At 42.9% G+C, this 27,957-nt stretch overlaps 1 protein-coding gene across 1 annotated transcript; it reads right to left on the bottom strand.

Moving 5' to 3' along the window:
* RAB12 (RAB12, member RAS oncogene family) lies at window positions 1–27,957 on the bottom strand. The gene is made up of 6 exons (XM_073006471.1): window positions 27,401–27,957; window positions 13,246–13,306; window positions 5,840–5,978; window positions 3,521–3,610; window positions 2,788–2,892; window positions 1–1,199 (listed from the first exon to the last, which is right to left on the bottom strand). Exons 1-6 carry the CDS (start codon window positions 27,924–27,926, stop codon window positions 1,086–1,088), a joined length of 1,035 nt encoding a protein of 344 aa, XP_072862572.1. The 5' UTR covers window positions 27,927–27,957; the 3' UTR covers window positions 1–1,085.

The raw sequence follows: 27,957 nt of genomic DNA, 5'->3' as shown, positions 1-27,957 counted from the left end.
TTCATTCATAAATACAAAATTTTATTTGCACTTCATTAGTGTAGAAAGACCACAATGCTTTTCATACCACAACACTCAAGACACACCAGGTTATTCAAATACATAATTACTTATTTACCTCGACTAAACAAAACAGTGCAGTTTAATAAAAGATATACCAAAGATAGAGTTCACAAATTCATTATCAGACCCAAAAAAAAAAAACACACACACACAGTCTAAGCTTAATCGGAATAAGCTTCACCGTAAAGGGGGAAGTTTCATCATTACAAAGGTACAGGGTGTTTAGGCAAATACACATATGTTCTCTGATAATAGTAAAATGCATCTCTTTAAAATTCCTTTAAACAGGATTTGTTTAGGACAGCAGCGTGTTTTAAAATCTTTTTCTATAGTTTCAAAAACACTTCTTTATTGAATCTTTGTAGTTCTTAAAAGCATAAAGGTACGTCCCTTAGGAAGCCATGAGAGAGATTCTGCGGCCTTAGGACCAAGTCAAATCCAACCCTCTAACTAGTAATATTCTACTGTTACGTAACATTAATAAATAACCTTCAATGACAGCCATGAATGGAGCTTTGCTTCGTGGCAGAGATACTCCAATACTTCAGATGCTACCACGGGGGGAAATGTCTTGTAAATAAAGAAAAAGCACTTAAGATAGCTTTTTTCCAAAAAGTCTTTAGTTTTACAAATTTTCTTTAAAACAGTAAGCAAAGCACCACGTTCTCTCTTATCAGAGTATCTTCTGTCCTCATAGTATAATTAACAAGGACAATTATATTATTTCAAGAAACACTATACCTTTCATTTCTCCCATTCTTCATATTAGAAGTACTAGGTTTCCCAGTGTATGTACACTAGACACTGGGGTAGTGAATGAAATATAATAATTTGGAGGGAAATAGGTTAACTTATAACCAAAACTTACCCAGGATTGCATATATGCATATTTACAAGTTAGTGTATAGCTCTGACTTGGATTACAAAGTGCGAAAGGAAATTGTCAAAATGATTGTAGTGCAGAATAGAACGTTTTTTCCCCTTTCCAGGAATCGTTTCCACTTTGTCTCCAAAGTAGGAAATCAACAGCATCGGACGTGTGGTCTTGGTGGAGGCAGTTCTGGCGGTATCTCGGGCTCTGGTTGTAATGAGAGGATACTATTGGACAACTCATTCCTTAAAATATCCAGAGGCATCTGAAGGATAAACAAAAAAGACAAATCCATGTTAACCTTAGAAGGTACACATACAGCTGACCCTTGAACATGGGTTTCAACTGCACAGGTCCACCTATATATGGCAGCAAGACCAACCCCACCCCCCACACTCCCACTCAGTGTGAAGACGACATTGCTTCATGAAGACCTTTATGATGGTCCACTTCCACTTAATCAATAGTAAATATATTTTCTCTTCTTTCTGATTTTCTTAATAACATTTTCTTGGCTTACTTTAAGAAAGTCAAGTTATACTCAGATTTCTGACTATTTAGGGGGTCAGCACCTCGAGCCCCCTTGTTGTTCAAGGGTCAACTGTAAATGCTTTCCAAATTATACAATTATATAAAAAAACAAAGTATTGTTATTGAAAGTCCTCTGATCATTAAAGATCAATTAGACATTAAAATATTAAGCCAAAAAAAAAAAGCCATGTTCAAGACACTTCATATTACAACATGAACAACGCCCAGCCTACTTTGTACCCTATGGTAGAACAGACCAGATCAACCTCATAAACATGTATTTTCACAGAACCAAGTAAAATAAAAATCCATTAATTTTAAAAATGGTCTGCATTCCAAGGAGTAGTTGTATACTTAAAAAGATATAACCTATGTTGGCAATTATATAAACTTTTTTTTTTTTTTTTTTTGAGAGACAGCATCTCATTCTGTCACCCAGGTTGGAGTGCAGATACAATCATAGTTCACTGTATCAAATTCCTCAAATTCCTGGGTTCAAGCAATCCTCCCGCATCAGCCTGAGTAGCTGGGACCACTACAACCAGGTACATGCCACTACACCCGGTTTATTTTTTAACTTTTTTGTAGAGATGGGGGTCTCACTATGTTGCCCAGTTTGGTCTTGAACTCCTGGCCTCAAGTGATCCTCCCACCTTCCAAAGTGCTGGGATTATAGGTGTGAGTCACCACACCCAGCCTAAACAATTATTTTATTAGAAGCTTCTGAATTATGTTTGAACTGAGCAAATTTCACTTAATAACATAAACTTCAGTTCTTATTAACAATTTTTGAATGTAAGCCTAAAGATGCCTGAAGAAATCGCTGCTGCTCAATGAAGCTGTCCAGCAATTTTCTTGCAACTCAGCATCACGGAAAGGTCTTTGTAAGGAAGTGGCTCCCACCAGGGAGCAGAGCTGGAAGGGATGCAAGCACGGCACCACAGGGCTCTCTCTTCCGCTAAGACACCTGCAGACTTGGCTAGGTCTCCAACTGAATTCTCACAGGAAAACGGGTGGAAAAAAAGCAAATGTCAAATAAACACAGCACACTGCTACACCCGGTTTAAGTCTACCCTGCCCTATCTTACGGCGAAGCGAGTATGCCGTATACCAACCCCAAGGACACCAGAAGCCCCAGGCGGGAAGCGGCTGTCAGTACAGCAGGCCGGGTGCCCGTGGCCGAGTTAATAACCACACCTGGTTCTTGCGCCTGAGCACGACTACTGTACTTTGGTTTCTAAATACAATATTCTCAATAAAAAAGTAATAAAGGAAACAACAGGTTTCCGATGATATACTTTCAAAATGTAGACTCTTTTTACCTTTTTCAGAATGTCATCGACAAGTTTCAGAAATATCTCATCCACATTGAAGTTATCCTTGGCACTTGCTTCACAGAACCGCATCCCAGTTATTTGCTGTGCAAACTGAGAAGAAACACACACCTATTTCCTCTGTGCGGGTGTCACACAGACCAGCGTGCGAGCATGAGGCCTCTGGGTTCAGTTTCAAGGGAAGGGCTGGGATTAAGGGGTAGAAAAGCCCACTGATGCTCAAATATAAATTTCACAAGTATAGCACATTCTTACATTATAAGCAACTAGCGAAACAAAAGACAATCAAAATCCTTAAGGTGATGCCAGGACCTTCCAGTGAAATGACTTGCCTAAGTTTCTAAAAGGGTAACATATCTGACATTTAAAATGTGAATAGCATCATTTCTCCATGATTCAATCCTTAGCAAAAACCAAGGAAGTTTAAAGTACATTAAAGTAAATTATACAAGCAACTTTATGGCTTAAAATATGTTTCTCTGTATAAAATGTCAGGTTAGGTAATAATGCTGTATACACTAATGTATTTTTTTCTCCATTTCAGAATGAATTTAAAGGAGCAGGAAGTCAAAACAGCACAAACAAATGAGGAGGATGTGACTGAGTTATCCCTGTATCAATCATTTCTTCGTAATTTTTAAAGTAAGTAATTTATTAAAAGAAACAGTACCTCAAGTGCTAAGCACAGTGTGTGGCAGCCGTGCCTCCCGCTCCCTCTCACCTTTTCCCCCTGCTGCCTGGTGATTTCTCTGTCCGTTTCACAGTCCAACTTATTTCCAACTAAGAGAAGCTCTGCATCTTCTGAAGCATACTGTGGAATTTTAAAAGAAGCCACATTTCAAAGATGGGCATCGCCAAACACTGACAGCGGAAATGTAAACCAATACGGTATTTTTCATTAATTTACATTTGTCCATTCACTTCCACTGTCTTTGAGGGTCTACCAGGTCCCAGGTAGGACTGGGCAGGGTGCGAGGCAGGGCTCACTACGTCTTAGAAAGAAATGGGGCACAAGCATTAAGAACCACAATGCTCTTGGGCTGTTGACCAAACAATTCCCAAGACCCCTTCCCTAAGGAAATGATTCAAAATGCAGGCAAAGCTCTATACTCAAAATGGTTATCAACTGAATAAAACCTAAAAGTCAAACAAAATGGCTGAGGAATCAAGTTATTTAAAAAACACAGGCATTTAAAAAAACACACGCTTCAGAAGAACACGGAATGACACAGGAAGGACTCCGTGATAGAATATTCACAAAATAAGCAAGACGTAATGCTAAATAGAGTGAAGCCAATTTGGTTTTTCAGGATGCCAGAGCTACAGATTTTTAATTTACGTTTGTGCTTTTCTTCATTTTCCAAATTTCTATAATGAAGGTATCATTAATTTTATAACCAGGAAAAAAAGTTAAGCTACACTTTTAAGTTTAAAAATACATAAAGGCACAATAAGATTTCTCTCTTTAAAAATGAAGTTAAAGTCTCTTGAGCAACTAATTGTGTATTTCTAGAAAGTTCTTTGAAACCGACTGCATCAAAAGGCACCTGAATGGTGTGGCCATCGCCCAGTCATGCAGCCAGGTGAGGAGTGCCGGCCCCTTATCAGGGAGCTGTGGGTCACAGTGACAGCACTTGCCGCAGGGCTGGGGCAGTGGGCCCTGCGCTCAGGAAGCACTCAGGAAATGATGCTGTCACTCAAGTAAGGTGAAAAGCAGCAGTTGATGACAAAAGGAGACAGCATCAGACCTCAAGACCTGGGCACAGACTTACTCAAGTACCAAATGGGGTAGGATTTAGCCCATTTCTTTTGGTTTTGTATTCATCCTATTAGTTACAAAAGTTTTAGACTATCAGGACTGTTCGCTTCTAATTTCCATAGGACTGCACTCTGTGACTTCCACATGAAGGGACATCAGTATCCACTGACATGCCAGTGGAGGGCCCAGTATCACTGATGCCCAGTGCAGAGCAGGCTGGGGCAAGCAACCCACCTCAGGTCTGATCCAACCTTGCAACCCTGATCATAACACTTTTTTTTTAATTAAAAAAAAAAAAAAAAGAGAGAGAGAGAGATGGAGTCCCACTATGTTGCCCAGGCTGGTCTCGACCTCCTGGGTTCAAGTGATCCTCTTGCTTTAGCCTCCCAAAGTGCTGGGATTACAGGTGTGAGTCACCACACCCGGCCACCAATCCTAACGCATTTTAAAGAGGCATACATCATCAACGACATGCTTGGTAAAGCTGCCAAACAAACATCCTCCAACGTTATCTAGCAGACAGGTTTAAATGCAATGTGTAGACAAAATCCAATTTATATTGCATATGCTTGTTATGCAAAGGAACTAAACATGAAATTACTGCACAAGGGGGAAAAACTCGAAATGTGGTCAACGGTATATCATCACATCCCACTCCCAACTGCTCTGCCTTCTAAATGTGTATTTGGGAACACGTTTCTTAGAGGAGAACCCACGGTTTACATTAACCACAGGGACGCAGGCTATCTGTATGATTCAATTATGAGCCAGAGGAGAACGCGAGCTCCTCTTGTTCAAAATGAGGAGCTAAAGGGCATCTGTAATTGCAAGGACAGATGTCCAGTGGGTGACGGAGGTGCGTGGGACATCCACAGGCACCGTGGAGAAGGCCATCTCTTCCAGGCTGCCACTCAGTGGATGTGCATGAGATGAGTGTCCGCGTGACCCTTCCGCAGAAATGAAATGTCCTGTAACTATGAAATGAAATGAAATGTATGTAACTATGAAAGCGCTGGATGTAGTGGAATGAGCATGTTTGGCCTCTGTAGTCCAGACAGCCCATGCTACCAGAATAAAAATCCTGATTCTGGATAAATTTAATTCTTCTTTGCCTCATCCACAATACAAGACTACATCCCTATCCTGAAGGCTATAATGGGCTAAATGATGTTTAGTCTGTATAAAAACATGCTCAATAAATGTGTTTCCCCCACTTCTTTTAATAATGATGAAGACTCACAAGCAGAGAGTTCACATTGGACAGAAAAATGTAACATTTACCTTATCAATCATCTTCATCCATTTTGGCAAATCATCAAACGTCTCCTTCTTAGTGATATCATACACTAATATGATCCCCTTGGCACTTCTGTAATAAGCTGAGGTAATGCTGTTGAATCTCTCCTGACCTGCTGTGTCCCTAAGAAAAAGCAGCCAAAGTTAGTTCCCAAACAATGCCCAAAGTGAGCACCACCACATTGCAAAGCAAACACAGATTATGCTTGAGTTTTTCTGCAACAAAAGAACAAGAGTAACCCCTATTTCTCTTTGGCCTGATGACTACAATTAAAGAAAGTAGGAAAAATTCAGGTTGACTAAAACTATGACACACAAAATGCCTTTGTATTTAACAACTAAATTAGATGAATGGAGATGAATTATGAACCTAGATCAACATACTCTCCTGAATAACTTTTTCCCTTAAGACAGAAAATCAGCAATAGGAATGCTAATATAACATCAAAATATATGATGTTTTTCTAAAATAAAACGGGGGAAAAGTTTTTAAAATACAGAATTTCCAAACAATCAATCCCTAAGAATTCACACTGCAGGTGATTTACAAAACCATTTGTCATACCCAAGAGCAACAATGCCACACAAGGAACACACACTTTACACACGTGCATGACCGACGCCACGCGCACACACACAGTAAGTGGTGGGGATCCTAGGACTATGAAAATGAATGCCCTCCAAGCCACAAAGAATTCACTTCTCGCTCACTAGCCACCACCTAGAGTGCTGGGGGCAGGCGTGGGGCACATGTGGTAGCTTACGATGACCACTTCGGATGAGAAAAGATCCAGTTACAACCCCAGGAGGCACAGTCAGGCTAGCAGCACTGAGTCTGTGGAGACAAGCAGGGCCAGCTCTTGAGAATGCCTGTCTGGGTCCGGCCACTGGGAGCTCCTCACGTCTGCACTGACATCTGTGCACAGCCACTACTGTCAGTGAGAGTAGCTTTTCTGAACTAGTTACACTCAAACAAAAACATCAGTAAGTCCCAATTACTTTTTTTTTTTGAGACGGAGTCTAGCTCTGTCACCTAGGCTGGAGCGCAATCAATTATATGATCTTGGCTCACTGCAACCTCCACCTCCCTAGTTCAAGTGATTCTCCTGCCTCAGTCTCCCAAGTAGCTGGGATTAAGGGCGCCCGCCACCATGCCTTGCTAACACTGTATTTTTAGTAGAGACGGAGTTTCACCAAGTTGGCCAGGCTGGTCTCAAATTCCTGACCTCATGTGATCCACCTGCCTTGGCCTCCCAAATTGCTGGAATAATAGGTGTAAGCTACCAGCCCAGTCTCCAATTACTTTCAAATCAAGATTTCAAAAATTAGAAAACAAGAATTTTCACAGCAAAAAAGATCTGAAAATCCTGTACACAGTAAAACTTTTAATTTTTTTTTCAAATGAAATATCTTTCCAGTGTGAAATTTTGTGCAGAAATAAAGCATAAAGTAATTTTTTATTTCTTACCTCATACCTGAAGGACTAATGTAAGCCAAAATTAGCTTTGTAATCAATGTGCTGGCCTTCTAGAATAAATCATAAGGGTACAAGGAAATTTAATACTCTAAATTATAGATGTATACTTGACCATATTTCTTCCCCTTACAAAACCATAACTTCTGTTCTAGAAGGTTCTGAGTCCCCAATCTACCGCACTCAGAGGGAAACGGACACGAAGGGAGCCCAAGGAACAGTGAAGATGTGCTGAGAACTGGGCAGTGGGCTGCTTTTTCCCAATTTTCTCAGCTAGGCGTGTTGGTAGGAGCCTGTAATCCCAGCTACTCAGGAGGCTGAGGCAGGAGAAGTGCTTGAGCCCGGGAGGCGAAGGTTGCAGTTAGCTGTGATCGCGCCACTGGTAAGAAACATTTAGTCTGGTAAGAAACATTTAGTCTCTTCTCTCTGAAGCCAGCTACTTGGAGGCTTCATCTACATGATAAAACGTAGGTCTCCACAACTCTTTAGAGTAACCCAGACATTCCTTTCTATAGATAATAACTCTTTACACCAACTGCCAATCAGAATATGTTTAAATCTACCTATGACCTGGAAGCCCCAGCCCCTTTGAGCTGTCTCACCTGTCCAGATCGAACCACTGTAAATCTTACATGTACTGATTGATGTATTATGTCTCCCTAAAATGTATAAAAGCAAGCTGTACTCTTGACCACTTTGGGCACAGGTTGTCAGGACCACCTGACGCTGTGTGATAGGTGTGTCCTTAGCCTTGGCAAAATAAACTCTCCAATTGATTGAGACCTGTCTCAGATACTTTTTGGTTTATATCTTGTATTGTGATAAGCCTAGAAACTGAGAACCACTGCAAATTTCTAATTCCAATAAGGCTCAATGGAGAAGGCTTCCAATAAGAAGAACTGACACTCACAAAGCGATTTCTTTAAAGACCATCTATGATTTAGCTTTACCTAAAGAACCCCAACCAAGTGCGCCACAGTGGAGTAAGCTGGGGGGCAACAGGCTCTTCCATGCAAGGCCACCAGAGCCTCTCATCCCACAGCAGGGAGTTCCTGAAAGGGGAGAACACTTCCCTTAGGCATTTGTGGAACTGGGTCCCTAAAAACACCACTTGACCATGTTGCTATAATTTATGGCTTTCTTCAGAGGAGACCTGCCACCAAATTAGTTTACACTAGTGATGCCTTATCGTCAAACAAGCAGAAAAGCTCACTGGTAAATTCATTTCCACATAAAGCGAAGCTATTTGCTTTGCCTCAGAGGATTATGAGGATCCCCTGCTGCCCTGACTGGAAGGTGAGGAGGGCAGAGGCAGGTATGTTCCTGTCTACCCAGGTCCTGCAGTACACAATCAGTAGATATGCGCTGGTAACATGTTTAAAAATTAGAAAGTTGACGCCACGTCAGGCAAGACAAAAAAACTTCATTTTTTGACCTCAGAACTGCAAAAAAAAAAAAAAAAAAAAAAAAAAAAAAAAGGGAAATCTGAAGAATATGATAGATGGAGACTGAATCTTTCAGGATTTCTAAAAGCAACTTAAAGACTACACTAATAGTCACCTTCAAGGCGGCTGAGAAGGAACAGAGTTGATCCCATTTGGTTTCCCTAAAGGGTCAGTGAGTAAGATTATTTCTCTAATCCTAAGCATTTAGGGGTATACTTTACTGGTTCCAAACCAACAAAGAGTTAAATCTTTCAGAGAGTGCTTTACCATCCTCACAAGTTATGGCTTGTCTAAATCAGGATTCAATCTAACGTTTTTAATGTTGAGAAATATTTTGTGCTATTTGATTACTGTTACGGAACATTTTCCATTTCTTTAAAAAGTTAAAAAAAATAAGCATTTTTTCTACTCTGAAATCGGTGGTTAACACAATATAGCTGAATCACAAATTTAAATAACAATCAGATTTAAGATCTTCAATAAGCATTTTAGGAATTACATACTTTAATAAACTTTTATTCTAGGCAATTTTAATCTGGTTTTCGGTATAAGTCAACTCACATGCACTTCTATACACATCGAATGACTTTAGAATCCAGAAACTGGAGGCACAAAACCAGAGAAATTACAGATAATAGGAGTTTTAATAAAAACAATAGAAGAACAGGGCTAGTCAAAGCCAATTTTGATGTAGCTTAAAATGTTTCTGCATCAATAGCACACTCAGGAATCGCAGCAACATTAAGAGCCTCAACATGAAGAAGTCAGCTGCCTCTACTGGCTTTCAGTCCAATGTAAGGAAAGAGGATAGAAACCTCAAAATTCAAAACCCGAGGCAATCTTCCAACGCAAATGAGCAGATTGGTTTCGTTTACAAAAATCCCAATGAGGAAACATGAACTAGTTCAGCACTCCCCATTTAAGCCCATTCCTTAAATGCCACTGTCTGGGCCTGGCTCTGAAGGCTGGGGGTAGAAAAGCATGTTTCTTTGAGAGACGATTCCATACTCCCAAAGTATTTGAGCTGAGAAAGCTTTTATTTTCGATTCCTCTCAAAACTGCCTTTGCTTGATTTATTTCCCTTACATACTAAATTATCTGCTGTCATGTAGAGCCAAAGAAGAATAAGTGAAATGCTAATTCCATTCAGCAAGTATTTCTTAAATATCTACTATGTGCCAGCACCATAAAAATCCCACACAAATCTCTACTTTTCAGAAAATTAGATTATATCAATGCACTGATCATGCTTTCACCTTTCTATGAAAAGGCAGAATCCTACTATTTCCCTCTTTTTCTCCACAAACCTGAGTTTTCACTGTAATGATAAGGTATGGATTTCTAGAGGTTTGCAAGTTTTTAATGTCAGCTCAATCATTGTTTACCACAGTTAGCATATGCCACCTTATTCTGATTTCTCTACCTGCTTTTTGTGCAAATTGAAAAATCCTGCAGTTCTGTTTTCCCAGTTTGGTAATAAAACAATGCTTGGAGAATTCAAAGCCTCTTATTTGCTGTATTTAATACATCCACTTAAATTATTGAATTACTAATTTTCAGGGCATACACCAATTTAGGGTATGAAATATTCCCCCTCTTCCAAGCGGAGAACAAAAGGAACGATGCCAACCTAAGAACGCTGGTTAAAACAAAGTCCCCCACCACTGGACTGGTTCCACAGGCAGAACAAAGGGCCCTTATACGAAGCATTTCAATTCTGTGTTTGCCTAAAGGTAAGAGGCAAATTTCATGGCTTCAAGTCCATCTCAACACAACTCCACGTTCAGTGTAAATAATTTCCAGGACACCATTTGGATATAAATTCATCAAACTACATTCTAGTCAACACGTTTTATTTTAGCTACTTACATAGAGTTCTAACATTCATTAGAAATACTTTAAAGTACAGAGAAGAGAAAAATGGTCCTTTTTCTGACCACAGATAATCAACTAACTGACATATGTGGCAATGACATAAAACGTGACGTAAAAATGTAACAGACACTTGCAGCTTTTGGTACTTTTAGCTTTTAGGAATCTACAGTGAATAACGCACTTCTTTCAACAAGATCCTCCTATGAAAACCGAATGCCAATGCTTTCATGCCAGTATAGAAAATCGGAGCAGAGCTATCTATTATTAGCATAGCACAATCCACTGCACCTCCTTGAGGGACTGTTTCCAGCTACACAGGCGCCTTCTACGCCCTCAATGGATGAGAGTGAAACGACAACATGCCCACAACAAAGCAGATTACGCCAGCAGCAGCACAAGCGCTGCGCCTCACTCCAAAAGAAGCCGCCCATTACTTTAAAACAGTAAAACAAATTAGAATCATGATTCGAACACTTCCTTTTTACCTCCTGCATAGCAATAATGAAGAAAAAGGTTTTCATCTTTTACATAAAATATTTCAGAAGATAAAAATCTTATTTTGAGTATTATGTGACCAACAAAACGGCTGGCCTGTAGTAGATATATGAGTCACTGTTCAAAACCTCCCTGCAGGAAAAGACAACCCTGCAGGAAAAGACAACCCTGCAGGAAAAGACAACCTTGCAGGAAAAGAGTCACTGGAATATTCCATGTAGAAAACTTGCAATCGACCATTCCATAAGTCCAGTGCATGTCATTCTTCCTCCCTTAGTTACGCTCGCTGCCAGTGCTGTACAGCTGCAGATTTACAGAATGAAAAAGTAGTCAAGAGTCCAGGGAGAATCAGGAGAGGGAGGGAGTCATTTGGAGAATGCTGTTACATACAAGAGAAAAATGGTTTCTGAGTGCCCACTGCTCTTCGCAGGACCACAGTATCTCACTTTTCACATGCGTGGGATTCATTTTCTACATGGGAGGGGGGCGGGAATTCCATCAGGCAGGGCCCTCTTAGCTCAGAGTCCAGGGCACTGTAGTCAGATTCCAGGAGTGATCAATGTCACCAGCACAGACTTAGTGGGCAGAGCTCTAGGGAGGCACCAGGACATTTGGACATACTTTATAAACCAGAATACTGCCACCAAAGATGAAGATGGAAGTATTAGTGCATTAATGAAGATATGCGCCACAGTCATCAGGCATGGCTGTCACCCATTAAGGCAGGTGTCATATATTCTAATAATGTTTACATCACTTTTGTGGGGCAATATTCTCATCAAAAAGTACCTCACACAGGTACTAGGAACAGAGAGAGGCATATCCCAAATCCTTTTGAAGATGGTTTTTACCTTACAGAGCTTATCATTAGAAACAGCAGCGTTTAAAAGCTGGGCTGCAATGTACAAAAAGTCTGCAGGACTAGCACAGGAAGAAATATCTATTTGCTATTTATTTAAGTATTTAGACAAGGCTTAATGTTTCATAATCAAGCCAAAAACAAAAATATGCAGACCAAATGCACAACACAAAAGAAAACAAACAAAAAACCCAAATCAAAAAATCTTTGAAGTGTGTCATACAGTGAAGGGTGACCAAATGAAGATATTACCTCAGACACCTCCAGTAGGCAGGCACTGCGGCTCGGCTGCAGCTGCGGCCCAGACAGGGACACGGATGAAGAATGAAGACATGGCACTAACATTCAAGCATTAGGTGACCGATGATGCCACAGATGAAGCAGCAATTAACGCAGATGAAAGCAAACACACACATGGTGGACAAACAATCAGAGCTGAGGGTGACCTGCCAAGAGGAGTTAGTAAGCTGAGTACACCGCAGCTGTGGCATTCAAAACAAAACGGCATTCTCAGAGCACCTCAATGGGGCCACTTTTAAGCCACCGCCAGACCACCAGACCAGATCTTATCCCTTCTTCCACAGAGAGGTCGCTAGCACCTGCGGGCTGTTAACAGGTTAATAGCGAACAGAAAGCTCTTAGTGCTGAGTGCGGTTGTGACACAGCTGGCTGAGCCTCTCATTCCAACTGTGATTTGAGAAGGGGGTCTGGATTCGTTTCTGGTAGGCATTAGTGGGGGCTCACGTCCCGTGGACTCAGCAGCACAGCCGGAAGGAGTATGCCCACTCGTACTAATAGTCACACTGTGCCAAGCAGTTCTGGAACGGTCTGCAGGGACCTGCCTTCAGATTGTGCAAATCTGCTTATGAACATATTGGGCTTTCTTTGACTACTATCATACAAAATGAAGACATGAAGACAAGCATCTGAGCAATCATTTTAGTAGTGACACTTTTGATATCACATAAATGATTTGAAAATAGAGGCAAAAAGGTTCCAAACTGGTTACCATTAAGGTAACATTCTTCTGTCCACAACTGCTCCCCATGTGCAAGTGGCATATAACGTAACAGCCTTATCTAAATTCTCTCTTGATGGAAACACTGTCCATTTAATTTTAAAATGAGCAAAAGAGGAGAAAAGTAGGAGAGGCAAATCAGCTCAAACAGTTCATTTTATTAGACAAGTGCATGGACTGTTAAACACACAAAACACATTACTGGGTGCAGACTCTCCCACTTACCAGATCTGTAATCTAATTTTCTTTCCTCTTAGCTCTACAGTTTTGATTTTGAAGTCAACACCTGTAAATAAAACAAATAAATGTGAAGCAAGAACAACAAAGATGCAATTTGTCATATAAAATAATCCTACTCGTGTATTTTGATATCATTATCAGAAAAAAAGAAAACCCCACGAAACCTGACATCACTTAATTCCAAGGAAAGGAACATCTGCACCGGTATCTGTAACCTCCCATCTCTCACGCTTCAGTCCACACTGGGAAGGTCAGTCCATGTTATGTCTTATCCTGAAAAATTGGTCTAGTATTTGCTGTTCATAACACAACTTATTACTATCACAGTTCAGCACAGAAACCAGTTTAAAATTACATTTAATAACTATATCGACAAATAAGTGGCTTTAAAAGGGTTTCTCAGGGCAAATTCTTACATGGAACACTGGAAACTTAATCAAACTTAATCAACCTTAGTCAAACAGTCTTAGTCTGAATTTAGAAATTACTGTACTAAAAATTTCAGTACTCATGAAAATTTTAGGTAAATATAAGCATAACATTTTATTATCAACAGTGAGATTTAAAAATTTACTTTTATACAAATTAACATACCCAACTTTAATTTTTATTCGTTTCAATATTGCTAAGCCAATCATCATGCATCTTTCCTTTTCAGTTTAGCCTGTAAAGCTTCAGATATATTTTTATTACACAATTTTCACAACTAAGGCAAACAAAAGGGATGCTGGCTGAATTTAGAACTAGAGACACCTCCCCTACAGGAACAGCTTCCTGACAGCTTCCTTAGGACCCGGGGTGTAGATGATCCCAGTTCCCCGGGCCAGCAGGTGCCCACCTTTGTGAGTGGTATGGTGGCCGCAGAGGACAAGGCCCTGGCCATGCTCTGACTGCCCATCTCTGGGCACTGATGAGGTGCTGCAGTCAGATGGGGCTGTTGAGGGGAAGTGGAAGACATGTGATGGATTTTTGTAATTAGTAACACTGTGGACACCAATGCCACACAAAAGGCATGTTTACAGCCCTGGGGTGGTGTGTGGCCAGGGAGGCAGCCCTCCTGCCCCAGGAGAGAAGTTGCATGAATACAAAATGTTACAAGAAAACAAAGCCAGAGAGCACTACTCCATGTCAATTTTTAACCTTTCACATAACACATAATTTCAGATGTCCCTGAAGGAAAGCTAGCTGGAAATGATTTGCTTTCCAAAGTCAAAGGAAGTTCAGACACTGCCTTAACCCAGGAGGCAGGTTCTGCATGATGGAGAACCTTGAAGGGAGTGGCTTAACACTCAGCTGCAAGGAAACTGCAATTTCAAGTGTTACTATACAAGACACACAAAATAGTGCAGATATTTGCTATCTGGTTTAAAGCAGCACAGTTTAATGACAAAACACGGTCTTCTTTATGTCTTCTTATTAACAGAGAGTTAGGATTTCACTGCTGTCATGCTACTCTGTGATGGAATTTACTAATCAAATGCATAATCTGTGATGACTACTAGTCTATTTTACTTTTGTTTCCAATTACTTCAAGTAAGTTTGTTTTTAAAATGTAATTAAAGCAGCTGTAACTTTTGTAAACCTTGTGGCAGTGGCTGGTACTTTATTGAAATGAACTGGCAGATGATACTTCTTTGGAGCTCTGCTTCAAATTGAGTAAGAGTCCCTGAAACGGCTAGAGCAGATAACCTTTGTTTTGACTACACTGTTTTCTCTGCTAACAATGGAGTCTGAATATGTCAGACCGCCTTTTCTAACCAACTTGAGCAACTTATCCAACTCCAGCAGTCCCACACTAGGACTATTTTGTAACCACAAAATTTAATGAATAAAAATAAAAGGCTAGGACATTAATATTCAAAATCAGGAAATAAGTGGTAACATTATCACTATGTGATTATAAACACATTATTAGTTCTAATAGGAAAACAAAGCAAAGATTACCTGATAGTAAACAGGGCTAAGAACCTGTTTTAGTACTGAGTACTCACACACAAAAAGAAGGGAACAGACACCGGGGCCTACCTGAGGGTGAAGGGTAGAAGGAGGGAGAGGACTGAAAAACTACCTGTCGGGTCCTATGCTCACTGCCTGGGTGACAAAATCATCTGTACACCAAACTCCCACGACACGCAATTCACCCATGTAACAAACCTGCACATGTACCCCCTGAACCTAAAATAAAAGTTGGAAAGGAAAAAACAAAAGAAAAAAAGAATCTGTTTAGCCAAAATGAAGACTATCTTACAGTGAGTAGATGAATGACAATTAACAACACAACAGGAAAACATCCAGGGGCCAGATCTACGGTTCCGTGAGTAAAATCAGTTCCTTAAAACAGTCCTCGCTCTTACATGAAATACTCTATACCTATACTGTATCTAACAGCCATTACGTAGCCTGCAATGACTGGCAACTTAATCCAATTTTTGGCTTAGAAACATACACCTGTATCAAAGTACACAACTAAACATTTCTAAAAAGTTTCTTACATTAAAAGTCAAAAATATCCCTTAATATTGTCTATTTTAAATATTGGGATGTCATAGAAGTGATAACAATCCTCAATAAAAGGAAAAAAGTCATCAATAACCTCAAATATCTGGCAGATTATTTAGGAAAAATCAACAGAGTTCTTGTCACAGAAGAGGAAATGTTTACAAACAACCAAGGGACAAAGAGGGTGGCGATTTCACTACTGTCTCCAACCCTGTAGAAAACCGGCTTCCCACAGGTATCTTGACGAAGGGAGGAAGCACCGCGCTCTCACCGCTCAGTTGATGGGGATAGTCCCTGCCTTCAAAAACCTCAGTCATACTGACCTAACGTAACACACCATGCACTTGGCAGAGCGTCTTTCTTTGCTGTTCTCTCTTCTTTGAGAACCTCCTTGTCTGCCCAGAACCCTCTGAAGCCCTAGATTTCCCATCTGAACTCTTGTGATTGCACCCGCCTTTACCCTTGTCTTTATCTATGTTCCAGTTCTTGGCCCTGAACTCTCTTCTAGCCCATATCACATCGTTCCTTCTTTGCTGGCCTCCCCCACAGGCTATGTGCCTACCCTCTGAGGATGCAGTCATCTTCAGCCCCCTAAAGTCTAGGACACTGCCCGGCACACAACGGCAACTCAATAAATCTGACGGCTGGAAATTGTTCCTTCTTCTCCATCAAATGCTGTCTATGTAAGAAGAAATGTGACTTATTTTTGGAAAAAACAGGGAAATTCAGGACTGATTAGTTAAAAAAAAAAGGCATCTGAGCAGCAGGTGTGGAATGGAAGCAGTGAACGCAGGGGTGCCCAGCACACAGGAGAAATATGAGTGCGCGCAGTGACACAGCCTCTCTTTCCTCCTACAGTTCCTCACAGGATGGGACAGCCATCCTTGCTCACAGCCTCTCCCTACACACACTGATCCCAGAGGATTACGGTCACAGTTTCTCCATCCAGTTCCTTAGACAGAGAACTGGTCTACTAGGTGAATTATTCCGGTGAGAGGAGCTTGCTTTTCTTTTTCTTTTTTTTTTTTTTTTTTTTTGAGACGGAGTCTTGCTCTGTCACCCAGGCTGGAGTGCAGTGGCCGGATCTCAGCTCACTGCAAGCTCCGCCTCCCGGGTTCACGCCATTCTCCTGCCTCAGCCTCCCAAGTAGCTGGGACTACAGGCGCCCGCCACCTCACCCGGCTACTTTTTTGTATTTTTTTAGTAGAGACGGGGTTTCATCGTGTTAGCCAGGCTGGTCTCGATCTCCTGACCTCGTGATCCGCCCGTCTCGGCCTCCCAAAGTGCTGGGATTACAGGCTTGAGCCACCGCACCTGGCTGCTTGCTTTTCTTTAGACTTACCAATTTTATGGAAGTCTTTCTAAAAGTATTTTAACAATGCTATCGAAAAGCACGCAGGCTACAGAGTTACACTATTATCAAAGGTCTTAGACTGCTCTATTTAAGTCAGTCTTTCTTTTCTTCCCCCTTGAGTCCAAAAAAAAAAAAAAAAAAGGAAGGCTTTGTCACCCAGGCTGGAATGCAGTGGCAGGATCAGAGCTGACTGCAGCCTCCAACTCCTGCGCTCAAGCGATCCTCCCACCTCACCCTCCTGAGTCCCTGGGTCTACAGAAGTGCACCACTGCCACTAACTGATTTTGGTTTCTGTAGAGACAGCATCTCACTATGTTGCCCAGGCTGGTCTCAAACTCCTGGGCTCAAGTGATCCTCCCACCTCAGCCTCTCAAAGTGCTGGGTTTATAGGCATGAGCAACTGTGCCGGTGTCTTATTCTTGACCTTAATTTCCTTTAGTACTAGACACTGGACATCAGCCAAATACTCCATATCCAAGCCTCACGGCAGCCCAGTGATGGGGAGACTATTACCCCCTTTTCATACAGACATGATGAGCAGAGACAGGACAGGGTAATTTGCCTATAATCCTACCACAGGCCAGAGAAGCAGCAGCACCAAGACTCAGATTTACACCACTGCCCACAGTGAAAGGTTATTATAGTAGAAGTCAGATGGGTGAAAAAAACAGAAACGCGTAAGATGTTCTCAAGTGGCTCATAGTTCCCACAGCCAAGCTGTGAAGACAACGTCTGACTCTGCACTCTGCCTTCTTGCTGGCTGCCTTTCACATACACATCGTAGCAACAGCAGGAGGAATCCCTGGACTTAGTGCCTGTGGGATTTCTATGTTCCCCTTCAAGCAAAACATTTGCACATTACTGTTTCTTTTTGCTGGGCCATAAGAAGTTACAAAAGTGAAAATGGCAAAAACACACAGAAACTTCTTTCTTTACACTCCTTTCAGGTAAAAAGCCTAAACACCACTGTGGTCCAAATCTAGGACTATGGCTGAGTGGACTGTGCCCTCTTCTTCCATGCCCAGGTCACTTCTCCTCGTTCCACCAAAGATCTGGAGTTTGGACCAGACCATAGATTTTACTTAATACTTTGAAGAAGTTGAAGGATTTCCATATACTTGAAGGTAAGTCTCAATACAAACAGTGGTTGTGATGTCACTGCCAATTTATAATAATGACCTTAAGTTTTGTACAGTGGCTTTTCTTCGAAGGATCTTACACAATGTTATCTAAAGTTGGATATAATACTCTACTAAGGGATTGGATTGTAAGCATTTTCAGTGAGTTGTGAGAAAATAAATTAAGGAACATGTTAAGGTTACAGAGACAGGCAAATCTAGCATTAAAAACAAGTTATGTGGGCACGAGGCCAGTCTTCTGCCCAAACTCTACCACCTACCAGGGAAGAACTCAAAATGAATTCTCGTCCCATATAAGGAAAGGGGAATGTGGCCAAGAGCAGCAGCTCACGCCTGTAATCCCAGCACTTTGGGAGGTCAAGGTGGGCAGATCACAAGGTCAGGAGATCGACACCATCCTGGCTCACACGGTGAAACCCCGTCTCTACTAAAAATACAAAAAATCAGCCCGGTGTGGTGGTGGGCGCCTGCAGGCCCAGCTACTCTGGGGGCTGAGGCAGGAGAATGGCATGAACCCAGGAGGTGGAGCTTGCAGTGAGCCGAGATCGCACTACTGCACTCCAGCCTGGGCGACAGAGCGAGGCTCCATCACAAAAAAAAAAAAAAAAAAAGGAAAAGGGAATGCAAACTCACTGCTAGTAGACCTGTCTTGTGACATCCTACTGTTTAATATTATTTGGCTTTTCCCATGTAAGCTGTGTGGTAAGGATTTAAATAGAAACTAAGTACCATAACTGTAAAATATTTTGATCAACTCAGAAGCAGGTACTATTAAAATCCTAATGTTACCCTGTGTCTTAAAAAAAAAATGCTTATCCAGGCCTGAGGATGTCAAATGTGCATCCAGGTGTAAGCAGCTCTGTCCTCGCTTGCACTCCGGGGTTGGCATACTCCCACCCAGCAAATAAAGCCCACCCTGTACACAGCAGCACAAGGAGACAGCCTTGCACTTGCCTGGAACAATGACCCACGGACTGCATCCGGGAGGGGAGGTCTGAGGGGCAGGTGGAGGTCCTGGGCCTCCAAGGAGAGGCATGGCTGGAGCCCAGCAGAGCGAGTGGACAGTTCCTCTCACGGAAATATATACGTATGAGAATTCCACAGAAAGGTATATGTTCTCTTCACAAATCAAAAGATTAAGAACTAACTTTTGTGGTGTTTGCTATATTTCAGATAATATTCTAAGGGCCTTCATTAACTTATTGCAATGTATATTCATTAACAATATTATGAGGTAGATATTACTGTCTACATTTTATAGATTAAAAAACAGAAGTCAGGGAAGCTGGTAGACTGCCTAAGGTAACCAAGCTGGTGAGCGTGAGGGCACAGATTTGAACCTGGGCTGCCTGGCTCCGGGCCGTGCTCCTCCCTGTGCACTGTGCAGCCCCACCTGATGAACAAGAGGTAGAGGCTTGGAAGGGAGCTAAGAACATATCCTTAAGGCTGAAAAAGAACTTCGCATTGCTAGGCAAGTCTATAAAATTAACAGTAAGACAGGGTGGCTGGCTGGCTGGGACAGACTCCATCCCTGCACCGGGTGGCCTTCTCCACTCCTTGGCTTCGGACAAACTCCCATCTGAAATGCTACCACGTTATTTTGAGTTCCTGGTCAAAAGAGGAGGAGAACATTTAAAGGGAAGAGAAGAAAAAACTCATGATCAAACAGTGGATTGTTAACATTTTCTTCATAGGCAAAAAACTTGAACTGCACTACTACTGAGAATGGATCCATGAAAACGCAGGGACTGTCAAACAGATGATGTTTTATCCAGGACATGTGATTACATTTTGAAATTTGTATCATCTGTATATATCAGTGTAAATCATGAAAGGGTAAGGATTTTTTTATGGAGTGTTTCAGAGTTTTCGGATCTACAGGATAAATTAGAAGAGAATTATACTTCTCCTAATTATACTTCTCCTAATAGAAATTGCCTTTTCTATGCCAGACACGTAAGATATTTTAACTTCATTTATGCCTATACTGTGACATGTGAAGAAAGTGTAAATCCCGCTTTGTTTTTCTTCTTATGAGTTAAGACACTGAGGTGAGTTATTGCCTGAGGACAGCCGGCAGCCTGCCGTGGAGCTGGAACTTACACGCAGGACTCTATGCCTGCCTCTGAAATCTCTTTCCACAAACACCATGGCTTGGGAAGACAGTGGTGGCCAAGGAGAAGGGGGAGCGTTTTTTCTTTTTTGAGACAAGGTCTCACTCTGTCACCCAGGCTGGAGTACGGTGGCACAATCACTGCTGGCTCATCTCCAGTACAGTGGCACATCTCCCTGGCTCAAGCGATCCTCCCGCCTCAGCCTCCCAAGAAGCTGGGACCACAGGTGTGCACCACCACACCAGGCTAATTTTTGTATTTTTCTGTGGAGATGGGGTTTCGCCATGTAGCCCAGGCTGCTGTTTTTTCTTTTTAAGTAAAAAATTGAAAGTGAAAATTTGATTGCAGGTGTGATTGCCACTGGACAAAAGTGTCGAGATCCTACCACACACGGCTTGAAGAGGGGAGAGGAGGCATGTGAAAAACACAAAGCTCCTCATTTATAGGGGCCCATTCCTTCGCCCAAGTGCTGACATGGAGTTGGAATCGCAGGTTGTTTGGTTAACCAGGCATGAGAAACCAAGGGGTGGAGTTTGTCAGAGTTGGAGGGAAAACATTTTCTATGGAATCCAGTGCTCTGCTCAGCTTGTGTTGTGCTTCCCAGTTTTAAAAGGTTTGTTTTTTTTTTTTTTTTTTTTAAAAACAATCACACTCAATTAAAGGCACAATTTTTGGTCTGTAGTTTTGGCTTTCCAAATACTTTCCAAATGTCAAAGATGTGAATTAAAGGACAAAAGGAGGACGATAAATGTCTTCCTCAGCTGAAGCAGGAGGCACTCTTTTCTAACACTTGTTATTATGGCTAGCTCCGTGACTCCCCTTCTCTCTGAAAAGGGTAAACCAGGTGTGAGCTTTGTGCCCAGGGGAAGGTCGAGCAGGACGGTGTCTTACATAAATAGAAAATGCTTCTTAAAACTCTTTGAAGAATGACTACTGTACAAAGCTGTTTTCTTTACAAACTAACGCTTATTTGGAACAATGTATCTGGCACCCAAGGATAGAGAATAATTTGGACCTATCAGTTCTCAAAGGAACCTACTCTGCCTTCTACAGCCAGTTCCAAGATCCATTAACAGATGGCTTCTGGCACATTCCACAGAGCAGAGGGAAAGAGGCAATCTCGAAGAATCTGGATCTCTGTCAGGCATAATAAAATCTTTCTTCTTTAGTGTAAGTGCAGACAGTGAGAGAAAGGCTGAATGCACTTCAGCCAGGTCTTTAAATAGATTTTTATTCAACATAAACAACCTAACACCAACTAAATCTGCATGCTTTCTCTGAAACATGGCTACTTTACTCCACAAAAGGGGACGTTTTGTCAAGCCTCCCAGCTTGCATTAAGTTCATTAAATAAACCTGATCACACAACACACAGCATATGTGGGTATAAGAACTAAATGTTGGTTCCTCTCATGCTCACATCCCTGAGTCATCATGTTACATCATTTTGGCAGGGGAGTCTGTGTGAGGTTCTCTCCAGATGGAGCGAAACCACACTGCAGGGCTGCAGAGCTTGGGCTTTTGGACTGGGAATTCTGGACAATTTTCCTCAATTCTCTCTTAAGTGAAACATGGGCAGATTGGTCATGGCTTAGAAGACTGTCCAAATACAGAAGAGCAAAATAAAATACAGTTAAGCATTTAAATCCAGTATGAGATGTTCATTCTGGGTTTTCTAACAAAAATCTCTGCCCTAAGTTTCCAGAATAAAGTACAAGTAGTCAATTTCCAGGTGAAGACCCTGGTGGACTGCACCTGACTGTCATGCCACCTAACATTCAAGGGCAGACCCCCAGAGAGCATTTCTGCAGGAGACTCACACTCACCTGTTTCTCGGACCTCTCCATTCTGTTGCCAGCTCAACCACAGGTCCAAAGACACAGAGTCGCTGGCACTACCCTACTTCCCCAGCGCAAGCAGTCTCAGGCCAAGGCCCCAAAAGTGGGCATCCTGAGTGCACCCTCATGTCAACACAGGCTAGCGCGCAGTCAGGCAGAGAGCACACAGGACTGCGGCCCGCAGCAGAGTTAAAGGGCTTCACCGAAGGGCTGCCATCCTTTAAGGGGGCCGGGCTGTGAAGTTTAGAGCACTGCCGCACAATGAAAAAAATGAAGATCAATTTAAAGAAGTTTTGGCTGGGGGCGGGGGCTCACACCTGTAATTCCAGCTCTTTGGGAGGCTGAGGAGGGTGGATCACGAGGTCAGGAGTTTGAGACCAGCCGGGCCAACATGGTGAAACCCTGTCTCTACTAAAAATACGAAAATTAGCCAGGCGTGGTGGTGAGCGCCTGTAACCCCAGTTACCTGGGAGGCTGAGGCAGGAGAACTGCTTGAACCTGGCAGGCGGAGGTTTGCAGTGAGCAGAGATCGCACCACTGCACTCCAGCCTGGGTGACAGCGTGAGACTCCATCTCAAAAATAATAATAATAAAAAATAAATAAAAAACTTTTAAACTGTGATATCTTATCTTTCCTAATTTTTAAAAGTCATTTTAAGTCTTTTTTTTTTTTTTTTTTTTTTTTAACGTTCTAACTTGGTAAAATAAAGAACTGGCAATCCTATCCTGGCCTCCAGCATTTTAAGGGAAACTTTACTACCCAGAAAAATCAGAATTCTGGTCAGATTGCCTTACTTTGACTTCTCCTGTATTCAAATATACCTATTTTGGTATGTAAAAGGCTTAAGATATTTGAATTTGAATGATGGAATATACAGATTAAAAAGCAGTTCTTGGAGCATTGTTTTAATATCCAAAAGGCAAGTGACAAGCGATGACAGGGACACACTTAAAGAAAATCAGTTTCACTAATACCATAGGATAATTACGTCACTGTCTTCACAGTGCTGTAACAAGGACCAAATTCTAAACCGAGGAAAGGGCTCCATCACGTCTGACCTTTATGTGTGTGAGCCATCAGTATTTTCAACAAAGCAGTCAATCTACCTAAGGAACAGACAGAAAGATAGTTAAATACAATTCACTTGCAGCCCTGGCCCTGACCACTTGTTGAGCAGCTGTGCCGCAGCAGATAAATTTCTACCTCTGTGAGACTTCGTGTCCTCATCTGTAAAATGGGGATAATTTTCAGGGCTGTGATGAGGCCTTCTGCTGGTGTAGTTAAGTGCTCACCATGTAGCACTGACTACTAATACAATATTCTATTTATATGCACAGATAACTAAATTACTTATCCAAAGTCACAAACTAGTTAGTGGCAGAGCCTGGAGCAAGAATCCACATTTCTTATTACTCTAGTGTTTTCCCTAGCATGCAATGCTGTTGGAGTAAGGGTAGGGGTAGGTTTTTAACAGGTAAAACCATTTCAACCTAAACAAAATTAAACAGCTTCCAACAGTAACATAGAAATAAAACAACGATGGACAGATATATAATTTTATGGAGTTGTTTTTTGAAATATACTTTAAAAAAAGCACATTTACCTGTTTATGCTAAAACTAGTGGGAGTCAAACAGAAGGAATCAAGATCAAGAATTCGGCATTACTAGATAGAAATGGTTTCTATAGCTTCACTCAGGAAGTAATAATGTCAACTTGCGAAAGCACACACAGATTCATGGAGGATACGTATGCTTGTGATACATGCACTGCTATGAGTAAACAGTGGACTGGGCACGTTAGTTGTAAATTTCTTTAGTCAATTACTTTTTCTGTTTCTCAAACTTTGAAAAGCTACTCTTGTACTTTTAAAATAAAAGAACTTGTAAATTATAATCAGACTAATTAAATTCCATGAAAACAAAATTCCATTTGAAAATAAGAGACAATTCATCACAAAATTTCCATTAAATAGGCCAATTAGTAAACACAATCTGTTTTTCATACCTTTGTGAATTTTGTGTATCTTTTAAACTAGTTTCTGATGTGATTAACAATAAAAAAAATCAACATTTTCTTCATTTATAATTGTATATAATAGTTCATCATCTCGAATCCCTAAGGACTTCCACTACGGATCTTTTATAGAAAGTTCAAATGAATCCCATTTACTTTAAAAGGGCACTTACTGGTCAGGAGCAGGGGCTCACTCACACCTGTAATCTGAGCACTTTGAGAAGCCAAGTGCTTGAGACTAGGAGTTTGAGACCAGCCTGGACAACATAGCAAGACTTCATCTCTACTAAAAATCAAAAACGGGCTTGGTGGCACGCACCTGTACTCCCAGCTACTCAGGAGGCCGAGGCAAGAGGACTGTGTGAGCCTGCCAGGTTGAGGCTGCAGTGAGCCATGATCATACCACTGCACTCCAGCCTGGGTGACAGAGCAAGACTCTGTCTCAAAATAAATACATAAATAAAAATAAAAAGGCACTTACTGGAAACACTCTCCTAGCCTCGGAATTACACAATACTACCACTTTAGTGACCTGTCTTGATCCAGGCACACTGGGGGACTCTTCTCTGGGCCATGCTGTGAGGTTCACCATCTTTCCCAGTTGGCTGTCATGAGCAGCACAAATCCATGAGCCCTGACAGGGTAGGGAAAACTCCCACCGTGGAAGAGACTCTTGCTCTATATGGAATTCACTGTACTACATGAAGATCAAACTAGAAAAACCAGCCTGGCAAGAACACTGTGAGCTAACTGCTCAAACGGTAACCATTCAGGTGAGGCAACCACAATTCTACATCACAGCCGGTACCATATTTAATTTGCATGTTTCTAAAGGAACTAGAGGAACAAAGTTATCTTCAAACATTCCAATAACGAGGAAGCCTTCTCTGCCCAGGCCTCATCCCTAGCCCCGACTGGAGATGCTTTCACTGTGCTCCCAAATATCCATACACATCTGTCACTGCCCTGACAAGCGGTCATGCAGCTCCCAGAAGCTCCGATCCACTTCTGGGCAGAGCCCATGTCCTGTTTACCACTGAATCCCCACTGGGTAGCATAACACCCAACACACAGTAGGTGCACAACAAACGATCTGATGAGTGGAGGGGAAAAGCAGCTCTGAAGCAGAAACTGAAGCGGAGCTGGTTAGCTTTCTCACAGTGTCTTCATGCTCTGCGGCAGGCCAGGGGCCATGATCATTCTCTGAACATCCCACAGTTAGAAGCATGCACTGAGTACTAGAGTACTCCAGTATTCCAGGTATTATAGGCTACATGTGAAGCAAACAAAAATGAACGAGACAGAAATTCAACCACACTCAGTAGGGAGTATGTGCTCGGGTTAAGTGCATGTTTGTTAAGGGACACAGAAACAAACTGCCTGGTCTCCTTGCCTCCTGGTTTCTTCCTTATTCCCAAACATCCTATGCAACTCTGCTAAATTAGTTTCACTGTTTTCGTGCCAATGCCTTACTAAGAAGATTTTGGTTCCAGGTGCCCATAGGATAGGGTCCACTCTCCTCAGCATGGCAGTCAAGGTCTCGCAGCATCCATTCCCAAGTCCCCTAAGGAACCCTCCCCAGAGGTGGGGGGCTGCTTCACTACTGCCAGGCTTAGAAAATCCTTATTCCTCTCTCCTCTTGTGCATCCTAAAGCACACCTTTGCTCATCCATCTCACCCTCCATCCACTCAAGCTTTCAGTTACCCACCTATGGATACCTGATTTCTCTTCATCGCACAGCGCAACTCTATTATCCCTCATTTTTATATACTGAAGTACGCAGCCACAAAAGATTGACAATTCTGAATTGAATTTAACCCTATTTTATTTATGTCAGGTACTAAAATAACAGCCTAACTCTCATTTGATGGTTTAACAACTCCCTGTTCTCTGTATGATCTAAGACTGGATATTTGAAACAGGTATAGTTATACGACTCATTTTAATACCATGTACCCAATGCCAACATTTTAAAAACATACGGTACAGACATCACAAATATTTCCAAAATGATCCATTCCAAAAAAGCATTGAGAGAAGTAAGTTCTTGAAAACAAAACAAAAAAACAACACAAAAATTGGAGGTTTAATTTTCCAATAAGACACTTTAAATGTAGTACTGTTTTGTTACATGACAATTTCAAACAAAGTTATCTCAAAATCGTACTGACAGCCTTGGAACTACCACTGGTTGTAACACTATTAATAAACAGAATTACATGAAATTATACTTTCAATTCTATCAAATCTCCTGACTACTCAGTTTCTTGGACCGCCCCTGGGGAAATCTCTCACTTCCTATCACAGAAGGTGACTGCCCTTTAAAGAATGGGGTTCTCCTAGTTTGGACATCTTTTAAGGGGTTTTCCACAGAAGCAACTGCTACCCACATCCAAGTGACAAATCTCAATGTCAAGTCCTCTAAGCATGACTTCATTAAAAAAATTTCCCCTGCAGTTTCCATTTCAGATACGCGGCTATTCTCCTCCTTGACCCTGGAGCGTTCCTGTATTTACTTTACTCCTGTCCTTCACCGAAAAGAGCGGCACTGGACGAATCAGCCCCACGCCCGCCAGTCACCGGGTTGTTTGAGGTCATGGATAAATACAGCTGAAGTTCCTCTGCCCCGTACTTATGGCTAGCATGAGAAACTTACTGTAGTTTTAGTCTTAACGTTCTCCAGAGGTGACTTTAAACTTCATTATTTCTTGAAAATGGGTTCAAAATAAGAAAACTGCCCTGGTTGCGAAGGGATCACACCCGCAGTAGACGGCACGCGCTGGCCTTGGTGGGCCGGGGCGGCCCGAGCAAGAGCGGCCTTCGGCGTTCACTCCCCTGCCTGCCTGCGCCCCACTCGAACCCAGCCTTTTCTTGGGCAAGGACGCAAAGGGTCGAAGTTTCCATGGAGAGCCGCCCCCACAGGCCCCAGGGGCTGCCAGGACCTCTGAGGCAGGGCCGGGGGCCAAGGGCAGGTCTGCACGGAGGCGGCACGAAAACCTCTGCCAGACTTTGGGATCGGGATGCAGCGCCCTCCACGGAGACCCCCGCCCCCAGTTTCACCGAGAGGCCCATCTCCGCCTGAAAGGCTCCCAGGCTCGATGAGACCCAAAGCCCCTGGGGCGAAGGGCACCGGCCCGGGCGCCAGGAGGCCCGGCCCGGGGTCGCCGCAGCGCCCTTACCCACGGTGGACTTGCAGGCCTCGCAGAAGGTGTCGTCGGTGAAGCGCTCCATCAGGCTGGTCTTGCCCACGCCGCGGGAGCCGATGATGATGACCTGCAACTTGAAGTCGGCAGGCCTGGGGGGCTGTTTCCTCCGGCGGCCCTGGCCGCCCGACAGCGCCGGGGAGCCCGCGCCCAGACCGCCGCCGCCGCCGCCCCCGACCCGCCTCTGCAGCGCGGCGCCCGGATCCATGCACGCATGCGGCTCCCGCTCGGCCCGCCGCCCGCCGCCGCCCGCCCCCCGGCCGCGCGCCCCGGGCCCCGGCGCCCCCTCGGCCTCCGCCGCGCGCGGGGGGTCGGCCCCGGGCTCGGCTTCCGCTCGCTCGAGCGGCTCCGGCGGCCCGTGGGCTCCGCGCTGCAACTGCGCCGCCGGCCGGCTCTCGGCGCCCTGGTCCCCTCCTTCTCCTCCTCCTCCGCCGCCTCCGCCGCTGCCGCCGCCGGGAGAGGAGGAAGGGAAACAGCTACTCCGCAGTAGCGGCAGCAGCATCCCGGACGAGGAGGGGCAGGAAGCGCAGGCG

Source organism: Chlorocebus sabaeus, chromosome 18, assembly GCF_047675955.1.
Source record: "Chlorocebus sabaeus isolate Y175 chromosome 18, mChlSab1.0.hap1, whole genome shotgun sequence".
Lineage (NCBI taxonomy): Eukaryota > Metazoa > Chordata > Mammalia > Primates > Cercopithecidae > Chlorocebus > Chlorocebus sabaeus.
Note: the sequence above shows the minus strand (reverse complement) of the source record. Positions and strands in the feature narration are given on the sequence as shown.